Consider the following 16,754-nt stretch of genomic DNA (forward strand, 5'->3'; position numbering starts at 1 on the left):
CATTTATAACCAGCCCACGCACCTGGGCCATTGTTAATGGGAAACATCTGGAGCTTGGCAACACCTATGCACAGTTGCCTGTGCCTAGGAAAGCTGGTAGCTGAGGGATTTTGCTGTGGATGTGGATTTGCTGTGCCTGCAACCAGCTTTGCAGGGAGCAAGGGCTCCATCTGAGTCATCTCCTTGCTTCTGCACGCTCTTCCCTCCTCCGGCTTCTCAGGGCCTACGGGGAGGTGATGTTTGCTGACAGCCAGTCTGCTCCATGCTAATCCCATCAGAGATACAGTCTTTGTGGGCTTTACTTGTATAAGTGATTCGGCTTGTGGTGATGGTGCCCTGTGCTTCCTTCTTTTAAGTCTGAATTTCACTTCTTGCATTTAGAGGTGTGTTAGCTTGGACAAGCGTTGCAGCCTGCATGGAGAGGTTAGCAGCCTAATTTATAACGTGCTAGACTTCAGGAGAGAGTTAGGGACCATACACAGGTCTTTGTATGGGTTCCCAGCTTGAGGTTTCAAGGGAGAGGAGGGAGAAGCTGGCTGCCTTTGTGAAGGCAGCCCCACAGGTAGGGTTGCTCTGCAGCTTGCCAGAAGTGGGTCAATATCTCCTCTTGCTGCACCTTTCTGTAAAAACCAGGGATCTTTCTGTGCCTTTGTGAGCCTGCATTTCAAAGAGGGACCAGAGTGAGCTTTAACTAACTGGGAATGAGGTTATGGCAACTTTTTTCTTCGCATCGAGGAGGCGCTAGAAGGAGATGCTAGAAGGACACGCAGAAATTAGACGTGGCAGCAGCCCAGAGGAGATGGGGGTTTGTCAGACCGTTGTGTGCTTTCCTGTGCACGTGTCAAGGGGAATGCCCACCAGGAAATAAAGGGGCATGTCGATCTGAGGTCACTCAGTCCTCCTAACCTGGTCTTTGAATGAAAAGTGTGACCATATGGGTCCCTGAAGCTGCCTGTTAAGACCGTGACTAGCAATTCATTTGATCCAGGCCACGTAAGCTGTATTAGGAGGACATGCCGGGAACTCAGTATTGCTTTTACTGCTGCATCTGGAGCAGAAGTTGTAGCGTTTCTTCTAGGCACAGAGCCTGTTGCTGCCGTGCAGACTCCCTTCCCCTGCAACGCAGCTGCTGCATGTCCCTGCGACTTACCTTGAGTGAGGTCCAAAAGCCTGGGAGTGCCAGCGCTGCCTGCTTTTTGCTACGAAAAGCTGTCTCTGCAGCACCTGGCCAGCTGAGATCCTATGACAGGACTGCTTTAGTACTGCTGCGATCTGACTGTATTAATCAGATATTTGGTACTTGGAGCCTTGGATAGGAATATTTTATTTTAAATCTGAAGAAATAGTGCTTTTAATCCCCATAACTACATTTTGATTAATAACCCAGCAATGAAACTCCTTCAGATCACAGTCTTCAAACCCATCTGAAACGCTTTTTTTTTTTTTTTTTTTCCCCCTCAGGGTTTATAAGCAGTATCCATTTTTCTAAGGAGGAATGTGAAATGTAATGGAGAAAAGTTGGACTTGCTCTGTAAAGAAGGCCCAACTTGTTCATCTTGCACCTTCTAACTAAAATATTTTCATTTCCTATTTTTCTGGAGTGTTACTCAAAGACCTGATGACAATTTTCTTAGACCTCAGTTGGAGGGAAAATGTGCTCATTTTCCTTTGAAGGAGACTTTTTCCTCCTCAAAGGGTCATATTCTCTCCTGGCCTAGGTCTTTTAAATTTTGGTGAAATAATAAATTAGAAAATGTGGCCTTTGGTTTTTGCACATATCCAACAAGCGGTGTGCCCTCAGCAGGCCCAGACTGCTGGCCAAAGCAGTGTAAATAGCTCTGGTGCCACCAGGTCTCTTGTCCCACGAGGGCTTTTTCACCAAAAGCCGAGAGCTCGGAAGGTGATGACATTTCACCTGTCTCGGAGCCAGCGCTCGCAGCCTCTGCTCCCCGTCACTGGCTCCTCTCCCCGCTGTGTCCCCTCCTTTGTGGTAGGGTGACGCGGGTGCAACCACACAGCAAAGGGGACCAGGAATGGCTCTACACCGCAAATAGCCCATGCGGGTCATGGAGGAATTTTTATTTGGGATTTGTTTTCCCTGCCTGGATCACTGGGGGACAGGCTGACACTCATGCCAGAACCACTGTGGGGATGAGGGAGAGGAGAGAAACGAGCTGTCACTTTAGCATCACTGACAGGCAAAAAAATACTCATCAAAATGAAGCTTGGCACTGTTTATATGGTTAAAGTGAAGCATGTGGCCAAGTATTTGCAGAATCTGGCTTTTCTTTATACGGTAACAAAATATTGTGCAGGGTTTGGTGGTTTTTTTTCTTTACCAGTCACCTTCCACAAAAAACTCCATCTGCTAAACACCACCTACTGCGGTTTATAGCTCTGCAAAGTAAACTTGTGCATGGGCTTTGTGAAACAAAATGCCCACTCGGAGCTGTCTGAAATGAAGCTCCCAGCAAAAGGACGCTAACGTTACCAAAAAAAAAAAGGAGAGAAAAACCAAAACTCACTGTTGAGGAAATTGGATGATGTGTTTCTTAATGGTGTATTGAACACTCAGAGCTGCTCAACAGCAAAAAAGTTAGACAATTAAGGCTTTTATGACAATATCTTCCCCTTAATTGTGGCCTGCTTAATTGGCTAATCCAATTAATCAGAAAGTCCTAGGGAACCGAGTTAAACCTAATGACACTTAATGACATTGGTGGTAGCGTAACGAGGATAGTAATTACACAAAAGTTGGCTGCCTGCAGATGCCTCGGTCGTACTTGTGTCTCCATCTTACAAACTCAAGCTGATTCTGCCTGCTGCTCTGAAAACGGTTTCACATCCTTCTGTAGCACATATATATATGCGTACACACACCAGTACATACTGGACCGGTATCACTGACTCTTTCAGATTAGTGGCTTGCAGCTTCCACCGCAGCAATTTGGGGGTGCGGGAGACCGTCCCCTTCCTCGCCCTGAGCCTGCTCTGCTCAACTCCCTTGGCTCACCCAGTAGGATGGGCTCGACAGGGCTCCTCTCCCCCTTGGTGCTCTTGCCTAAAAAGGCAGCTGGTCTGCACTGGGGTCACTGGCTGACGGGGGGGGGGACGGACGGACACAGGAGGCAGGCAGCCGGCCCTGCCCTCCGGGAGGAGATGAAGCACGGGGGGGCGGAGTGCCTTGTCTTAGGGAGCCTCCCTTGCTCCTCCAGGAGCCGGCACCCCCCCCCGCCAGCCCCAGCTGCCCTCCAGCCCCTTCCCGCTGCCCCCCAGCCCGGGGCGGGCACTGCCAGAAGCACCGCCCCGCGCCCCGCCCCCTGCGCCCCGCCCCGCCCCTCCAGCCACACACCCCCCCACCCACGCCCCGCGATGGGGGCGTGGCCCTCCGCGTCTCCGCCCCCCCGCGGCGTCCCCGCCCCGGAGCCGCCCCCCGCCGGCGGCCGGTGCGGCGCGGGGGGTGCGGCGCGGCGCGGCGCGGCTCGGCTCGGCTCGGCTCGGCTCGGCTCGGCTCGGCGCCGTGCGGGCGGGGGGCCGCGGCCATGGTGGAGCGCGCAGACGAGGCGCCGCTGCTGTTCTGGGCCGAGGGCCCCGCTGTGTCGGCGCCGCCGCCCGCGGCCGAGGCGGGCAGCGGCGGCGGCGGGCGGCGGCTCGGCGGCGGCTGGAGCGCGGCTCCGTGGGGCGGCGCGGGGCCGGCGGAGGCGGCGGGGCCGTCGCGGGCGGAGGCGGAGGAGGACCAGATCGTGGCCGTCTTCGTGGTCACCTTCGACCCCCGCACGGGTGAGGGGCGCCGGGGGCGGGCGGGGCGGGGGGGTTGGGGGCCGGGGCCTGCGGTGGCCGGGCCTGGGGCTCCCGGTGCCGCTGGAGTAAGATGGATGCGGGCCGGGGCCGGGCTGCGGGTCCCGCGGCTTTGCATCCCTCCTCCCGGGGGGGGGACCGCTCCCCCCCCCCCGCCGCCTCCGTGTCGCCGGACCCCCGTGGCGAGCGGCCTGCGGGAGCCGGGCTGCCCTCTGCCCCCACGGGAGACCGCTGCTTCGCGGCGCGGCACGGCTGCCGGTCCCCCGTGCCCCGGCCGGCCTCCCGAGGAGCGGCGGGGGGTTGCCGAAAACGGAGTAGAGAGGGGGGGGGGGGAATTGCACTTGATCTCCATCCGGCCGGGGAGAACTTGTGACGGGAGGAAGGAAGAGCCGGTGACCCGGGCAGGGACGAGCGTAGCGGGACGTGAGACGGGGATCCCGGAGAGGGGGATCCCGGGGACGGAGATCCCGGGGACGGCACCGGGGCAGCCCCCCGCGGCCCGCACAGCAACCAGGCCTCGGGCCGAGCCTCTGCCCAGCGCTGCCAGGGGGGCACCAACCTGTTAGCAGCATCTCGAGAGCATCCTTCGGTCTGCGTGGCGTGGCGTAGACCTGCCTGCAGCTGTCGGGGATGGATGGCGGCGATGGCAGGCGTAAATCGGGCAGGCACGCAGGGCACGATCCGCAGCAGCAGCTCGGCTGTGTGTTTCTTGGTGACCTGTGCGTTTAGAGGCTGGCCTCTGGTGGGATCTCGGGGACTTTTGGCGCTTTGGAGCGCTGCGATCCAGGAGGGCAGAGGAAAGGGGCGAGGAAATGTATTTTCTACCTTTCACTGCCATATCCATCTCCCTCGGCACTTTGGTGTTGTATCACTTCTTTTACTGGCAGAGGTTATTAATTTCAAGTCTGCAAATCAGCATTTCAGCAAACATCTTAACTTTGTTTTCTCAGTCTTGCTGCTCTAGCGGTATCCACAAAACAGGATGCTATGACACAGGTAGGAAGTTAGCACCTGCCTCGCATCTGTTAACACAGGTACTGTGCTCAGGGGTCTGATGTCCCGAGACAGATTGTTGGGTCTTTCAGCTGCCTGCTGTCAACCTGGGATGCAAAGGCAAGAGTGGGGCATAGCTGAAAGTCTTGGTAAGATCAGAAAGTTTAGGAAGTAGCTTGGGACATGGAGGAGCCAGCCCATTTGCATCCAGATCTGGGAGCGGGCTCCTTTTTCTTCTGTAGACAGACACTTTCTTAGCAAATCCATAGCAAAAGTACTAGAGGCAGGAAAGAGCTCTGTAAAGCATGGTGGCGTTCTTCAGTGGAAGGGGGAGGTAACTGATATCACGCTCACAAGAGGGCCCTGATAGTGAAGACTGAATCCCAGTCTTGAACTGCAAATCCCAAGGAAGTAGTGAAGAGAACAGAGCCCTAGGTGTGATGGGCTGTCAGAAATGCACACTGCCAAACAGTATGGCCACTATGTCCTGAAACACCAGAGGGCTTTCGAGAAGTTACCCGTTTCATACTGCACCAGAGAGAGGTGTCTTCAGTCGAGAGGTCAGAGGTTCTTGACTCATCAAAATCCAAAATGAGATTGGATGTCATCTTTCCAACAGGAGATTGAAAGGGGAGGTGTTTCTCCTAAGTATCCAAAACATGGAAGACTCCGGATGACTGCAGCAACAGCAGGTTGTCTTTCAATCTAAGAGCATATGCCTTCTACAAAATGGTGAGATAGTCTTGGTTGGCAGAAAGCTGAGCTTTCTCAGGAGTTTTTCTGAACCAGCTGTTGCTTTGAATGAAGTCCAGGGAAAGTTGGGAAACAGCTCTTCTCACATCTGATGTGCAGTTAATGCTGGGTGTCATCAGCCTTGGAGTAGTCTGTCAAGTCCAGGAAGATTTAGCCTCCTGCTGCTACTCAACGTGGATGCTGAATGTAAGGAGCATGATAGGACTGTGAGGAGCACTTCAACACATGTCAGCTTCACAGGTGGAGGGCAAAGTGCCCTATGGAGGATGCGGACTTGGAAAAAAAGAAGCAACAGTGGTGTGAACTTGCTAGGGTCAGAAAAAGGATATGGGACTTCCTGGGTCAGCCACATCAGATGGTGTGAAGGACTTCTGTAATGTTCATAAGGGTATCTGGTCCTTGTGTGTGACTTAAAGGAGGGCATACAGTCGGTGTCTGAGCTGGAAACCTGCTTGATCCTGCCCAGGAAAAGCACAGCAGACCTCCTTTGGTAGCTTGCTCAGGCATGGGAAAGGCAGGATTTCTGGTGGTGGCTGGGAGGGTAGTTACGCCAGGTAGTGTTTACTCAAATACAGGCAAGCAGTTGGGTGAGAGATATTTTACTGTCGAAGGATGAAGTGGTTACTGCGCTAATAAAGAACCTAACAGCTTTCCTCCTAAATTTAGAAGGGCTTGAAGCAGACAAGCTCAGTGTTACCTAGCAGTTGCATGTGATGAGTTCACGAAGGTAGGTTGCGGGGTTGCCAGGCCACTGTTACGGTTCTGGTGTCCCTGGGACTCTGTCAATGCTCACGTGAGTGGCCGAACATAACAGCCAGAGGCAGCTTCTAAATCAGCAGTGTCGTCATCACCTCCAGAATGGTGAGCCTTGTGGCACTTGAGAAGGAGCTCTTTTCACCACTATTACAAAGGCGACTCTTGCACTAACGCAGAAAGTGAACTGTAGATTAAGTGCAGAATGGTGGCAGCCCAGGAGCCAACCGTGCCATCTTCTTGTTGCTCCCTGCCCTTTGGCAGTCCCCTCCTTCAGGGAGTGACCAGTTGGGAATGCTCTGATGCTTCAAAAAGCGTGAGCACCAGGTCTGTGCAAACACTGCCCTTTAAAGAGCATGGTCCCAAGGGGCTTTAACGAGGCTGCTGAATTTCCTAGTGTGGGTGTTCCCTTGGGCAGGTAGTAACAGAAGACCCAACACTATCTCGGGCAGCAATGGGCATGCATCTGGTGGGTGTGACTTGCTTGGCATTAGGTTAGAGCACATGTGCTTTCTGAGCCTCATACTTGTCTTGGGTAAAGCAAGTGAAAGTACAACAACAAACTTTGCTTTGGGAGGGAGATAAAGAAAGATGAAGCAAAGTCCATGGCCACATCGACTCGGTCAGATCAGAACAGTCGAAAAGAGGCTGAACCTTCTTAGCCCTTTTTCTGTGATGGAGAAGATGATAGTCAACCTTGTGGAGGTCCCACACAGTCTGTTGGTTTAAAGAGTGATGTGAGTAATGGAGGGACACAAGGAGGGAAGGGAGGGAAGTAATATGTTTTGCACCAGTGAACATGAAAATACTCTGGTTTTGTGTCCCACATTTCTTCCATGCAGGAAACGGAGCCAGTGTGACAGCTAGGTCACAGTGCTTCTTGTGTCCTGCCACAACATGGTAGGATTGCACAGGTAGGGACCCTAAAGATCTTGGGGAAACATCTAATGGTGAGGAGGGCCAGGCGATGACCACCAAATGCTAGTGCCATCATCACTTCTGTAAGGATGTGAAAATCCAGGGGAGAGAAAATAGAAGAGAAAGAGGAAGAACATCCTTAACTTTGCACACCAGAAACTGAGAGTGCTGGTTCTGACCTGGGCTGGAGCTGGGAGGTAGCTCCCAAGAGATCTCCAGATCTGCAAATTTGACTCTCAGCAAAACCACTCGCCCGCTCTCTAACACTGGGTGACTCTCACTTGGAAAGTTTCCTGTGCGCACGAGAGCTGCTTTCTGCGTGGGGAAGGGCAATGCTTCCTGTTTTTCTACAACATTGCTCCCTCCTCCCTCCTCCGGTTTCTTGGGCAGGCTGGCAGTCGCTATCGCGTCTGGGTGAAGTCTCTCCTTTGTTTGCTTTACTGTTTCACCAGACTGACTTTCTTAATTTTTTTTATATCTCCGCGTTTGTTCTCAGACTGCCACGTCGCCTGTACATTCATAGAGCAAGGTGGCGTGAGGAACGGCCAGGAGCGCAGGTGTGGGTTGCTTGTGACAGATCCCAGTAAAAAAAATAGCTGCGTGATATGCAAGTTTGCTTTGTGGTTACGTGTAGGGTAAGAATCTGTTTCAAGGCGTCTTTTCCTTACTTACTGCTGCAGAACAGACATTGTTTGGGCCATGTCCCTTCAACACCTCTTTAGTGGGTATTATACCTGATAGTAGTGTTTGTGACTAAACTGAACAAAGTCAAACAGTTTCCTTTGCTTGATGGTGCTCTTGCATATTGATCTATTAATTTCTAGGTAATGACTAATAAGTGATTCTCTATGATGCAAGACTTAAAAGCAGATCTGGCCTTAACCACAATTTTGTGGTTAAGAGGCAACAGTCTTAAGAGTTGACTTCCTTGCTCTTTCAAGGAAGGGTCTTGTGCCTTTAAAAAGAAAACCAAACACACACACAAAAAACCCCAAACAACAAAAGCCAACTTCTATATATAATATGCAAAACCTACAGGGGACCGCGCAGGCTGACATGATGTCACTGGCTTTCTCTGCCAGCCTTTCACACGCCTCAGAGGCGAAGATGCTTTACAGCAGAGCTCTGTGGTTTCGCATGTGATTGCACAGAGCTGTGCTCGGGGTCACGAGGCTGCCGCTGCTCCCCAGCCAGGCCGGTTCTGCGGGAGAGGTCTACTTGTGGACTAGAAGTGGTTAGCTGGATGAAAAACTTCTTCTATTGCCTCGCTTAATGCTGTTGTTTTTCTGAAGTCCTTGCCAGGCAGGGTTGGGGGAGGTCTGCTGAACGCAGTAGCAATGTGAGAAGAAAAATAGCCTATTTAAATGTCAGTAGCTAAGCCCAATTCCTGTGCGAGAGTGCATGCATATACTTGTGCAGTATGAGTAATAACACAAAAGACAGGCTTCAGAAATGAGGCTTATATTTAAATACATCTTAAAGTCTCAGCTGAGTGTAAAGCCCTTCCAAATGTACACTGGCCGTGCAAACACAGCTGGGATGCTTACCCCAAAGGGCAGGGGAAGCACTGCACCAGTAGAAAGCATCTTCGTGCTGCACCTGCCATTGCATTATACTGAAGAATGTTTGTTTGCTTTGTTGCTAAAAAGAAGTCGCATTACTTCAAATGCTGTTGCTATGGGCAGGCTGACAGAGAACAGAAACTCAGTGGGTAAACCTGGAGCACCCCTTGGAGCAGCGAGAGCATCCAGAGGAGCGGGTTAGGCTCTGAAGTGCTGGCATGGGAAAGCGTAAGAAGTCCCCCTTTTTTGTCCATGGTAAACTTGCCAGCGGCAGAGTGGGACTTCATTGGCTTTAGGGACTTTTTGTGACTTCTCTGACATCATCTGTTCCAGGATCAGGCTCCTCAGGTGGCCTTTTCCACAGAACAACTGCATGCTTTATGGCTGGGTTGGCAGGTGACAGATGTTTGCTAATCTTGATCTAGCTTGTAATTTTTGTGCTTTTTTGTTTGGTTATTCTAGCATGCACAAACATGTTGCAGTACTTGGATCACCTCAGCCTCCATATAAAGCTTAAGCTAACTCCTCCTATCCTAAACAAAATACGAGGATTCCAGGGAAGTAGTGATGATTGGGATGCTGGCTTAGGGGTTTCTGTTTGACCAGCCCTGCCAAGCCCTGCCAAAGGACAATATTGAGGGTGGTATGAGCTATTGCAGAAACTCATCCTAAAGAGCAGCAGTCTATACTTTGGGTTCTTTATATATTGGGTACTCCTGTAGATGGCCTGAGTGGAACAGCGTTAATACCATAGCTTATCCACTGTCAGGTAAAATTGTAGCTGCTATGTGATTCAGCTTATAAAGGATAAACCCACAAAACAGCACTAGCCTCAGAAATGGCTCCAGAAGTCCTGCAATATCAGGGTGTTGTGCTGCAACAAGTAACGTTTGCAAGAGATGTGGAGTATAGTATGTCAGCTACTGTCTGTGACAATTTAGGGGTTCAGGAGTTGCGTTAGTGCACTGTTACTGGCATCCCAGTGATGTAAAAGCAACAACTTGCTGTTGCTACTGTTTGCGCTTTCGAAATGAGTGCTGTGTTCAAGTTTACCCAATAAAATAAATTTGCTTCTCTGCAGGCAACATGGTGGAGTGGTGTTTACCCCAAGATATTGATTTAGAAGGTGTGGAATTCAAATCCATGGCAAGTGGGTCCCACAAAATCCAGTCAGATTTCATGTGAGTATGTCTGAGCTATATTACTTCTTTCTCTAAGCTGTAAACCTACACCACCATCCCTTAACTCAGAACATGCAAGAAAAATACCATCTATGAAGTTGAGTTCCTGCATAAATGTGCTGCTACACTGTATCTAGCTGAGCCAAAGATACTCTTCAGTTACTCTTAACATGGTATCAAGTACCAGCTAGCTGTGGGGATCTGCTGCATGACAGCTTTGGCTGTGGAGGTCAGCTGGTGAATGGGGCAGGCCAGCTTCTTGGTGTACAAACTTTAATGCGTATTGGGCAAATCATACTGCAGTGCTGCTACTGGGACTGTCAGCAGAGGCCTAGGGTGAAGGAGAAAGGATGGCAGAACTGAAACGGGAAGGATTTTGCAGGAACTGGACTTAGAAAAAGGTTCTTAATTCTGCAAGTGCTTTTGGATCCTTTAAATGTTGTGATAAACAGTCCTTGCTCACTTTCTTCTTTGCTAGCTCCTTCATTCAGTGGAAAGACATAAGCTAGGAATTTTCTGCGTTCCCGTCCTTTTACTAACCCAGTGTTGCAATGCAGCAATGTTTTGCAATGAATTGCAGCGTCACAATTCCTTTTGGTCAGGAATAACAGTTACTTTCTCAAAGGCACATGACCTGAACCCTTTTACTCAGCCAGAGTATGCTCCGATATGCTGGCACCCAAAATATAACTAGGTAGCTAGACTGTACTCAGAACTTCATGCACTGCAGGCTATTCTTCCTTGGAAGAAGGGCACTGCGTTGGCTGGGTCCTGCATCCTCTGCTGGTCTTTCTTCCAAGTTCTTTCCTTTCTTGCATTCCAGTGACGTGGCTGGTAGGGGCTTTAGTGGGAACTCCTGGGAACTCTTGCTTTAAATGTCCTGTCTTGTTCCTGAGAAGACTAGGACACCCAAGGCCTGTCCTCAGCCCTTCAGATAGCAGGGTGGGATTTCAGGGGGTTGCTTAAAGAAGGAACTGTGTTCCCTAATCACTATTTTTTGTGGTCAGTTACCTTTCTTTCTTTCTTTCTGCTCTTTTTAACACTAACCCTTCTGTCAAACATTTGTCTCCAGTTATTTCCGGAAGGGGCTCTGTTTTGGCCTGGCCTGCTTTGCCAACATGCCTGTGGAGAGTGAGTTAGAGCGTGGTGCCCGCATGAAGTCCGTGGGGATTCTCTCCCCTTCCTACACCCTGCTGTATAGGTACATGCACTTCCTGGAGAACCAGGTCAGGTAAGTTCCCTTGGGAATGGGGCTGGCCACTCCCCACCTAGGAGAGGTAATGTTGCCCTAATGGAGAGCGGTTTTAGGCGTGAGTGAGAATTTGGCTACAACACTGAGCTACGACTTCCTTGAATAACTGCTTTTCCAGAAAGAGTTACAGATTCACAACAGGGAGAAAAGGAACTGATAGCAGCACTCTGTTCATTGCTAACAGGCTAGTCAAATGCTATCCAAATCCTACCTATTTTGTGTGGACCTAAGTGTCAAGGGGAGAGTTGAGAGGACAAGAAGTTCTCCTTTTCTCCTTCTGAAAACCATTTTACTAAGGGCTCACAAAGGCTTCTAAACCTATGATGGTGATCCTGGCTAGGTGTGTGCTTTAGCTGTGTTGAGTGGACTTGGCAGGGAAAATGGTGATGGTAGAATGGAAAGCTGTTCCTACCTGAGCATACTTTAAAAGAGGATCAGTACTATGGATACATCAGCTTGCTGTCTGCTTCAGTCCTGCCCGGTGTTCTCTGGCTGCACTGAAAGCTGGTGTTACTCCTGACGCTTCAGCTGCGCTCCTGGATAAGTCTGTGCAACTGAGGCACCCAGGGCTCCTTTGCTAGCTGGGAAAGCAGATTTTGGCTGGGGGCAAGGCACTTAATAAGTAGAGTCTGGAGACACTGCAGATCTCTTTTTTCCTTTCTTTTCCAGACACCAGCTGGAGATGCCAGGGCACTACTCCCATCTAGAGGCATTCTATGATGACAAGAAAGGAGTTCTCCCTGATAGCAAGGGCACCGCCACCTCTCAGCAACCTGTCCACTGGCTGCCATCCATCCACAGATACATGTACCCAGAGATGAAGGTGAGGCAGGTGCTCTGAAGCTTGCAGGAGTGGGCAGCGTGGTGCTGCTCCTTGGTGGTGTCTCATACGTCTTTATATAAGCAGTCACTCCAGCGCTTTGTAGGCTGCTTTAGATAAGATTTTGTTACTTGGACTGTTACAAGCTGCAGTTCCCTGTCATTGCTGTGTGCTGGTCTTGCTCCCACATTTAGACTTAGCATCTGTGCATGTGTCCCTGCTTCACCTCTGAGCTTTATTCTTCCCTTTCCCTCCACCTGCAGATCACACACCCTGCTGGCTGTATGTCTCAGTTCATCAAATTCTTCGGTGAGCAGATCCTTGTCCTCTGGAAGTTTGCCCTGCTGCGCAAGCGCATATTGATATTTTCACCGCCCCCAGTTGGAGTTGTCTGCTATAGAGGTATGTTTCCAGGGACACCGCAGTGCTCTGATCTAGTAGGCTGAAGCACTGCAGAAATGCCTGTGGGTACTGAGGGGGATAGACATCACGCAGGTCTTCAAAATCCATTGCAACCATTCCTTGTGAAGATACTGTTCAGCCTGCATTTACCCATTTCCTACAAAATGCTTTTCTTCAGGCCTTTTGGGTAGGGACATACCTGGCATTGTCAAACACAGTTCCTCTCAGCACAGGACAATAGGAGTGCTGAATGAATTTGTGGCATCTAGAACATGGGATTCCTATGGGAGAACCGATTATTTCCTATCCAAAACAGGATGTCGCCACTTGAGAAGTTCTGGTGTTCAGAGGCATTTCACAGCTCTAACTATTGTTTTCACAGAAGTGCGTGGGAGAACTGGGTAAGTGGGGCTCAGAATGTTCTTGAGGGAATACTGAAAGCATCTCAGGATGTACTTCTCTTGTCCGCAGTGTATTGCTGCTGTTGCCTTGCCAATGTTTCCCTCCCTGGTCTTGGAGGAACTGTCCCAGAGTCCAAACCGTTCTTCTATGTGAATGTGGCAGACATAGAAATGCTGGAGACAGAAGTATCATATGTGGCCTGTAAGTATGATGGATTACGCGTGACATTTTTAACTTCAGGCTGCAAAATGTCTTGAGACACCAGACTGTGGAATAAAACTGATGAGAAATAGGACGTGCATGGAATGACTATGAAAGCAGGAGAGAACAGTTGGTCTGTTGGGACAGCAACATGCTGCTCTGAAAATCTTCTCTGATTTTGGCAGGTACAACAGAAAAGATCTTTGAGGAGAAACGGGATCTCTATGATGTGTACGTGGACAACCAGAATGTGAAGACGCACCATGAGCATCTGCAACCACTCCTGAAAATTAACAATGCTGACAAGGAGAAGTACCGACGGCTCAATGACCAGAGGTAATAATGGACATCTGGGTGGTCCTGGTCCCGGTCCCGATAGGACAGCAGTGTGATGTGGGATAAAGAGGACACTGCTCCTTTGTACTTTCCTTCTTGTCTTAGAATTGTCAACGTTTCCCACTGCTTCAGCTCATCTCTTTGAGATTCTGGTTCCACTGTAGCTGACTGGTGTGAGAGCTGCTGGGCACTCTGCACACATACAATCACTCTACCAGTGAGCTGATGGAGCAGATAGAAGGCAGGAAGAGAAGCAGAGGTTGTGACTCACCATTGGTTCACCACTGATCAGTAGCAGAACTGAAAACAGCCTGCTTTCTAGTCCAGTGCCGTATAAAGACTACCCTGTTGCCTCAGATATCGAGGCAAGTGTTAGTCTGATTGGTCTCCAAGAAATGGATGTGAAGTTTTTAGTTGTAATCCTTGTCTTCTCATAATGCTTTGAGGTTCACTGTAGGTATGTTCAATTAATCTGTCTCCCTTCTCTCAGGCAGATGTTAATGTATTCTCAAGAAGTTGGCGAGGATTGTAGCTCCTGTGAAGAGGACCTTTTCATCTTGTGAGTGGCTACCTCTAACACTTAGTTGGTCACTGTTAGGCTTAGGGAGCCTCTTTCACTGATTCCATGTTGCACTGGTTTGGCATATTATGAAACATCATGATTAACATAATTCCATAGTCGGCTCTCTTTCTCTAGGGATCCAAGAACCAAACTGGCTCTTCCTTTTCAGATCATCTTCTTTTCAATTTGAGAAGCCAAATGCAGCCATGCTAGTCTCCACTGTGGTCTCTTAAGTGCTGGGAGGCAGAAGGGAATTTTAAAAACACAATCAGAAATGCAAGAATCCCTTCCCATTTTTGAAAACATAAGCACTACAGGACTTTTCATGCCAGAATATTTGGCTCGGGAAAGGACAATGTCCAGGGGAAACAGGCACTGTACCATGCTGGGGGGAGGTACAGTGTGGAGATAAGACCTGCATGTGAAAGACTGGCTCATTGATGTGGCTGGCTTTGTGCTTGGCAGAGGAACCAGGTGTAGAGTATGAGGTATGGAATTAGATGAAAACTACAGCTCTGCCACCTCTGAAGTCCTTCACTGCCTGTTGCTATTCACAGTCTGCAGCAGGTGAGAAGTAATGGGATAAAACTGTGTGAAGGCTTGTCAGGGCAGAGCCCTGATCACTGAGCTGCACACATGTAGTCAGAGTTCTTTCTGAACAGCTTTGCATGTTCCTAGGAAAGCGCTAGGTAAGAAGTAGCTCCCACTGCTATGTTCTGCACCAGTAATGGAGAATTTATTTACCCAGTGGTTTACTAGATGGATGACAACGCCATTTTCTTCTTTGCATTATGGGACCTATAGGTCTGATATACCCACTTGGTTACCACAAAGTACACATTAGCTGATAACGTGGCTTTCCTTCTAAAGAGTGAAATGCCTACCATAAATCAGCCAGACAGAAGCACTGCTGCAAATTAAAAGTTACTGCTTTATCTTTGTTTATTCTGGGTCATCCATAGGGTGGATGGAAAACTACCACAACATCACCTAAGAAGGTGGGTTCTATGATTAAAGGGGGTTAAACGCAGTTCTGGAGCTCTGCTGCCTGTTTAGTAAATATGCTATCTTTTTGGGGGTCCAATGCCATCATCTTAGCTGACTTTATCCTATAGGTTTTTCATGGAGCAGAACAACCGCATATTTCAGACGCTGATGGAGGTGTCAGCCAGCCAGGACAAGACACTGACAGCTGACCACGCACGAGGCATGGGCCTGGATCCCCAAGGGGATCGAAGTTTCCTTATGGACCTACTGGAAGTGTATGGCATTGATGTTATGCTAGTCATTGACAACCCCTGCTGCACTTAAACCAAGGGCAAGAGAGATGGGGAGCAAAGATCATTTTTTAAAGACTACCAGACATTGCTTAGGAGGATCACTGGAACTCACCACAGCCACTGGACAGATCTCATTTTATTTAATAACTTTATATGCAGAGTATTTATAATTTTGAAACAAAATGTGATTTTATTTTCTCCCCCTCATCTTCCCAATGAGTACCTGCTCCAGGTTTGGGGGTTTTTTGTTTGGTTTTGTCTCCCTTTCTCTTTCACTTGTGTTTTTTTTGTCTTGTTTAGATAGGACTAGTGGCACCTTTGCACCAATCCTCACTGTTGCCAGTGATAGCTAGGTTGTGGCCTAGCCTGGATACCTGAGGGCTGAAGACTTCAGGAAAGCACTTTGTCTGATGGGGACCAATGTGAAATGCTGTAGCTGAGCTCTCAAGACTTGACTGGAAAAACCCTCCTACTATCCCCTCTTCCACTTGGGGACTGAAGAGAGCTTCAGCACAGGCTGTTAGTGGCCCAGTCTCATAAAACATCTGTCCTACCATGTTTATTGGTGGGGATGGTTAAACCAATGATAAAAAACCAGGACTCCTTTAAACACCCCTCACCTAATTTTAGCAGCTGAGTTGGAATAAAGCCACCCTTCCTCATCAATGGCAGAAACAAGTTTGGGACAAGGGGGTGCTACAGAATCTTATTACTTTGCTTATGAGAGCAGCATGGTTTCACTTCCAGCATTTGAGGTAGCATAAACTGGCAAAGACTACCTATCTCATAGCTGGAGAAGAGCACCATCTCTACTTAATCCCTCCTACCACTTCCTCTGGCTTTCAGTTGCATCACACCTGCTGCTTTGGTTTAAAAATCTTCAAACCAGCAAGACGGTCTCCCATTTAACAGGGACCAACATCATTGAACCACCTTGCAGTCACCATGTTCTCCAGCCTCAGCTCAGATGGTGCTGGACCAGATTGGGTTGAATAAGTATGCTTTAACTAATGTCACTAGGCCTTGCTTTGTAGCAGATGGTACTTGTCACTCCTTTGCTTTAACAATGTCTGCTGATTCTCCTTTTGTCACGCAGCCTTCAGCACTGTCTGCTGCTGTCCTTGGCTTTCAGTGTGAGACAGAGCAGTATGGGACCTTCTGGCTGGAATGACTTCGCAGTTTGCAGGAGGTTCCCTTGGAGTTTGGTGTTCTTAACTGGCGCAGCTGCTAGAAGCAATGTCTAACAGCAAGCCTTTTTTTCCTGGGCAGAGAAGCTGTAGAACCAGATGAACAGTGTCTTATTCTTGTGCTGTGGAAAGAACAGGATTCAGTTTATGCAGGACCAGCGGCTACCTCCAGGAAGGCTATCCCAGTAAAGAGTAATCCGTTCACCATGCAAAATCAAAGAATGGTACTATAGGTTCTAGGTGTGACTGCTTTGCCCAAAATCCTTCAGCCAGTAGTAGCATCAGCTTTAAGCTAACTGTTCTTCCTGAACTGTGGCTATAGCTAATTAGCTGCTGCTTCCACCGTAATAGACT

At 49.4% G+C, this 16,754-nt stretch overlaps 3 protein-coding genes across 4 annotated transcripts in view; 1 reads left to right on the top strand and 2 right to left on the bottom strand.

Annotated features, from left to right (window-relative positions):
* LOC126047646 (single-stranded DNA-binding protein, mitochondrial-like) overlaps positions 1–9,845 on the bottom strand; it is a 30,104-nt gene extending 20,259 nt beyond the window's left edge. The window contains exon 1 of the mRNA XM_049821549.1: positions 4,358–9,845. The gene's annotated coding sequence lies outside the window, so the exon portion shown is untranslated. The remainder of the gene's footprint in view (positions 1–4,357) is intronic.
* DENND11 (DENN domain containing 11) lies at positions 3,471–15,244 on the top strand. Its single transcript, XM_049821552.1, has 9 exons — positions 3,471–3,780; positions 9,859–9,958; positions 11,031–11,189; positions 11,880–12,033; positions 12,294–12,432; positions 12,904–13,035; positions 13,221–13,371; positions 13,862–13,930; positions 15,049–15,244. The coding sequence occupies exons 1-9, from the start codon at positions 3,543–3,545 to the stop codon at positions 15,242–15,244; spliced, it is 1,338 nt and encodes a 445-aa protein (XP_049677509.1). The 5' UTR covers positions 3,471–3,542.
* Positions 15,245–16,044: 800 nt separating this feature from the next.
* Positions 16,045–16,754, bottom strand: part of AGK (acylglycerol kinase) — a 42,960-nt gene continuing 42,250 nt past the window's right edge. For both annotated transcript variants that reach the window (XR_007508653.1, XR_007508651.1), the window contains exon 17: positions 16,045–16,522. The gene's annotated coding sequence lies outside the window, so the exon portion shown is untranslated. The remainder of the gene's footprint in view (positions 16,523–16,754) is intronic.

Source organism: Accipiter gentilis, chromosome 18, assembly GCF_929443795.1.
Source record: "Accipiter gentilis chromosome 18, bAccGen1.1, whole genome shotgun sequence".
In the NCBI taxonomy this organism is placed as follows: domain Eukaryota; kingdom Metazoa; phylum Chordata; class Aves; order Accipitriformes; family Accipitridae; genus Astur; species Astur gentilis.

Excerpts from the sequence above, each read along its gene's own strand:
- DENND11 (XM_049821552.1), top strand. The coding sequence starts at position 3,543 with ATGGTGGAGCGCGCAGACGAGGCGCCGCTGCTGTTCTGGGCCGAGGGC. Across the intron at positions 12,034-12,293 it reads ACATGTACCCAGAGATGAAG|ATCACACACCCTGCTGGCTG; the intron begins GTGAGGCAGGTG and ends CTCCACCTGCAG. Across the intron at positions 13,931-15,048 it reads GAAGAGGACCTTTTCATCTT|GTTTTTCATGGAGCAGAACA; the intron begins GTGAGTGGCTAC and ends TTTATCCTATAG.